The sequence below is a fragment of the Pangasianodon hypophthalmus genome, chromosome 28 (assembly GCF_027358585.1).
Source record: "Pangasianodon hypophthalmus isolate fPanHyp1 chromosome 28, fPanHyp1.pri, whole genome shotgun sequence".
NCBI lineage: Eukaryota > Metazoa > Chordata > Actinopteri > Siluriformes > Pangasiidae > Pangasianodon > Pangasianodon hypophthalmus.
In genome coordinates, this window is record NC_069737.1 from 6,874,017 (window position 1) to 6,879,133 (window position 5,117).

Below are 5,117 nucleotides of genomic sequence, written 5' to 3' on the forward strand. Positions count from 1 at the left end.
CCAGGTGTCCACAAACTTTTGATAAATTAAAAAAATAAAATAATAATAATAATAAATAAATTTTTAGGTCAGAGCGATCATTAAGCTTCTTCCTAGCTAATCCAATAAGCTGCTTCCTAGTTCAAAATGACCTATATGCCCTTTCTAAACTGGAATGAATCATTTGTGAATCTTCATCTAAACACGCTCAGTATTCACCCTCTGAAGCCAATAGATAATTCCTCACTAGAGCAAATCGACAGATAATCTTCGGCCAAATCTGTCTGGAAAATAATCCTCATGCTGGAGCTGACCGCTTGCTAGAGCCCATGCCAGCTATCAGAATGTAACAGTGTGAATTAAAGCTTTGGAGCTTCATTAATCATTTGGCTTTGCTAGTAAGAATTCATTGATTTTTATATTTTTATATATATATATATATATATATATATATATATATATATATATATATAATATAAAATGTGTGTGTGTGTGTGTGTGTGTGTGTGTGAGTAGAATGATCCGGAGACCTTGCTGAAGTGTCTGACGATGTGTGGTGAAGCGCTGAAACAGATGAATATCAACCGAGGAATCTGTCCGACCATCAACGGCCTCCTAGAGTCGCTGGTACACGCGCTCTCACACACACACAAACACACAGACTGTCAACAAACGCACAGCGAGGTGCATTTTAGTGTGTAATAAGAGTTGTGTGTGCGCTGTAGGTGTTGCCGTGTGTGTCAAACTCCAACGCCGCAGTGAGGAACATGGCTGTAGTGTGTTTGGGCACTGCGGCTCTCCACAGCAAAGACCTTGCCAAGACACACCTGGTGCTCCTGCTGCAGGTAACACACACACACACACACACACACACACACACACACACACACACACTTTTGAAAATCTGAAAGCCAAACCTATTTGCTCTATACATCTATAGATCACCCAGCTGGACGAGCCTAAGATCAGGATCAGCGCTCTCAGAGCTGTGGTCGATCAGTTGCTCTTGAACGGCCTAGACATCCTGCGCGATAGCCCCGCCTCCCAGCAAACACAAACCTCTGATTGGCCTGATGGCAGTGACGGACAAGCGGATCGTCCAGCTGAAGAGGAGGACAATCCTATACAGAGTATTCTGAAGCTGCTGGCTGAGTTCTTGGACAGCGAGGTAGGGGTGTGTGGGCGTGTGTGTGTGCTAGCTCACGTGACTAGGTTTCTCACGTTAATTGTAGCGTACCTTCTCAAAAAGTGTAGCGTAGTTAGCGAGCTAGCTAGCAAAGTATATGCACGCTATCTAGCAAAGGCTTCTGTTAGATTCCTGTCATATACGTTGTGTTTATAGATCTGCGAGCTGCGCACGGAGACAGTGGAGTGTGTGTGTAAGCTGCTGTACTGTGGCAGGATAGTGAGCGTGAAGCTGCTCACTCGCCTCATTCTGCTCTGGTACAACCCACTGACTGAAGAGGACCAGAAACTGAGACACTGCATCGGAGTGTTCCTGCAGCTCTACACACACTCACACAGGTACGCACACGCACAGTGTAAACACAGGATTGGTTTCAGTGTGTCGCTATGGGTAGGGCTCTGAGTCTTTCTCAGGTAATGCCAGCTCCTATTGGCTGGCAGTCATGAGCAACCTTTCAGAAAGGAGCCTCTTCTCCTTCATATCAGTGATTTGGAAGTGTTTGAGAAGTTCTTGTTTAATTTCAGCTCAGAGGAGAAACTCTGGTCTCTGTGGTGTCCCAGAAACCAAACAAAAATAATGTGGACCACAAACGTCCAACCAATCAGGATCACCATGTTGCCTGTCTATTCAGAAAACGCTAGGAGTTTTGGGGGCGTGGCTTGATAGGGAACACTTAGGGCACTTTTGTATTTGTTTGAATTTTGAGCATCGCTAGCTTCAGCAAGCTTCCTAAACTTGTGTGTGCTCTTCATCCCTCAGGACTCATCAGGAGTGCGTAGAGGAGAGCTTCATTCCCACCATGCGGACGTTATTCAACGCGCCAGCCACGTCTCCGCTCTCCGAGATCGACACCAACAACGTTGCCGAGCTCTTTGTAGAGCTCACGCGCTCCAACGCTCAAACTCGGGTACGCACACTAACATCATCTCCACAATAAGTTCAATCTATACAGCGAGTGTTGTGTTACAAGAGGGTGTCTGAGTGTGTTACAGTGTGTGCTCTTATCTCTGCGTGTTTCAGGATGCGAGTGTGCACAACTCCCTGGCCGTGCGAGTGTGTAACGAGATTCTGCGAGACACTTCTGCTCCCGAGGTGCGTCTGTACTGCAAAACCCTCGGCACTTTGGAGATCAGCACTGATCCGGGACCTGCTAACGACGAACTGCAGCAGCTCCTCACCTCCATCCTGCAGGTAACACTCACTCTACACATAAGTGTAGAGGACAACAACACAAACACACACCACTGCACAGGCTTCATTCCCACATAACACAAGCCTTCATTAATACTTTTACCACTCAGTTTGGATCAATACTGATCTCAACTCATGACTCTACCCCATTTCTGCAAGACATTTTTGACATTAACACACTGACATTCGATCCTGATCTTTGTGTTTAAATAAAGGAATTGAAAACAGCTGATGAATTTGGGTTACAACACACTAGGGGTGCAGCGATATGGCAAAAATATATCACGATTCCCAAAGGCATTTCTATGATTACATAGATATGGATCATGATTCATGATTTGCTCACAAACTGCCAGCAATGCAGTACTGTTTAAATAATAATAAATATATTTGTTATTTAAAAAATTAATTAATTATTTTAAAATTTTTATAAAAAGATGCAATATCCGTTTATTTATTTATTTGCTGGAGGACTGCAGTGCCTCTGAGCTATCCTGCAGAGAGCCATTTTTCTCACTGAAGATTTAAAACTGTGGCGTATATCAAAGCCCTGAATGAGAGTCTGAATACTTATCAATCCTGCTAATCTATATGTTTCTATAGTGCTTCACTTTAGCAACACAATATTTAGCATATGATTACAGCTATAGTGTAAGCAGGCTAGTCTTGTAATCTGCACATTTAAGGTAAAATGTGTATGTTGCTGTGGGGGAAAAAAACTATGCAAGTGAAATGAAAAAGCGTAAACCTGAGTCCTGAGCTTTAGATAATTAAATAGGTAGAGAGCCTAGAGAACTGCTAATTATAACATGGCCATTGGTACATACATTGGTATATACATTGAGGCACTGATTGTTGCCATAGAAACAACTAATTTACAAGTCCAAAAATGGCTTTTTGAGTGGGTTTTCTGGGCTGTCTCATAAATACTATAATTTCTATATGATGAAAACACACTGATATTTAGGTGGACGTTCATATAGTACAGCACACACACACACACAAAAGATTCTTTCACATGCACAGGATAAATTTCTCCTAGTGCGTGCATTGCACAGATTTATGTATGTGTATTTGTGTAAGTATGTATTTGTGGCATAGTGTGTGACTTTTCCCTGCTTCCATAGAAACCTTTCATCACGTGTTTGTACTTATGTTTGTGTGTGTAGGAGGTGAAGGATAAGCACTGCGTGAAAGCGTTAGAGAAAGTGCTTGCTCGTCTTAAAGGAGATCAGTGTGTTCGAGTTACACGCACTCAGGACGCAGTGCTGAACACTCTGGATGAAAACGCCAGTGGTACAGTGCACACACACACACATACTCTCACTCTCTCTCTCACACACACACACACACACACACACACACACACACACACACACACGTACATAACCCTGTGTGGCACACTGTCATGCACTGGGAGTGTTTACATGATCGTGTCATGAACACACTGACATCCTCCATCCCAACCTAACCTTTATACCTCTCTTTCTATTTTATAATTAAAATATCCTTCAAACTTTTCCAACATTTTCTTCTGTGAGAGTTTTCATCATCACATCCTTACACTTTTTTTTTCTTTCCCCCCCATTGTGTAAAATGATTGTATTGTCGTCATTACAGAGCTTGTTAATGGAGATGATGGCAAATCTAAACGACCCAGAAGAGGTGCGCTAAGTAAATCTTTTTCTCATAATTATTTATTTCTGGTGACATTCTTTCTCACATACGTTACGTATCTCGATGTGCTGCGCAGGTCAGAAGAAAGCCACGACAGCCCGGAGTGTAAAAAAACAGTCTAAAGCGAAGGAGTCTTCTGAGGAAAGGTGGGATTAATCTGCTCACACACACACACACACACACACACACACACACACACACACACACACACACAGAGACACATATATCAGCTCACATATACTCTGGTAGCTAACTGTATATTTGTGTGTGTGTGTGTGTGTGTGTGTGTGTGTGTGTGTGTAGCGATGAGGAGAATGTTCCAGAAGCCACAGAGGCTCCATCGGCACGGCCGAGTCGGCGCGCTAAAACGGCAGCTCTTGATAAAACCAGGCAGGACCTGACAGCGCTGATGAATCACGAAGCCAGTGTGTAGGTCAGGGTCAGTCTAAACATCTCCAAACACTCCCAATCTCTCCATGTGTGTGTCTTATGTTTAGGAGACAACGTCTTTGATCGATATTTATGCAATGTTGAACCGCTGAGGTGATTTAACACCTAACACCAACAAGTGATGTTTAGTCTCTACACTTTAAAGCGTGCATATATGTTTAACATTAATGTATACATGAATAGCTCATCCATGAGTGATATTACCTCCATATGAGGCGTCATCACTCATGAATATTCATCACTTATTAATACAACTAACGTTATGATTCATTATGACATTGACATAGTCTGATAATAAGGCTTACTTGCTGTGCAGTTTAAGATTTTTTTCCCACCAAACTGCACTGCTGTACAATGTTCACTCTTCTCTATTATTAATCATCACTGCAGTGTGTAACGTCTCCTCTGTTCTTCACGATCAAGTTTTGACCTTTACACACACACACACACACACACACAGAGAGAGAGAGAGAGAGCACTGTTGAAGTGCTCGTTATAATATCAGCAAAACTCACTCGACCTGCAAACCCGAGCAAATTATTTTGTTTTATTCTCAAGTGTTTTATTTTTAAACCCCAATAAACCATTTTCTGTTACTCTTTGCCTTATTTTTTTTAATGAAAAACCCCAGACA

At 42.4% G+C, this 5,117-nt stretch overlaps 1 protein-coding gene across 3 annotated transcripts in view; it reads left to right on the plus strand.

The window, feature by feature from the left end:
- ncapg (non-SMC condensin I complex, subunit G) overlaps positions 1-5,079 on the plus strand; it is an 11,046-nt gene extending 5,967 nt beyond the window's left edge. For all 3 annotated transcript variants that reach the window (XM_034301274.2, XM_053231176.1, XM_053231177.1), the window contains 10 exons: positions 496-606; positions 705-824; positions 920-1,147; positions 1,322-1,503; positions 1,925-2,072; positions 2,186-2,356; positions 3,526-3,652; positions 3,977-4,021; positions 4,110-4,179; positions 4,337-5,079. In XM_034301274.2, the coding sequence (XP_034157165.2) occupies positions 496-606; positions 705-824; positions 920-1,147; positions 1,322-1,503; positions 1,925-2,072; positions 2,186-2,356; positions 3,526-3,652; positions 3,977-4,021; positions 4,110-4,179; positions 4,337-4,466 (1,332 nt within the window). In that variant the 3' untranslated portion in view covers positions 4,467-5,079. The remainder of the gene's footprint in view (positions 1-495; positions 607-704; positions 825-919; positions 1,148-1,321; positions 1,504-1,924; positions 2,073-2,185; positions 2,357-3,525; positions 3,653-3,976; positions 4,022-4,109; positions 4,180-4,336) is intronic.
- The last annotated feature ends 38 nt before the right edge of the window (positions 5,080-5,117 follow it).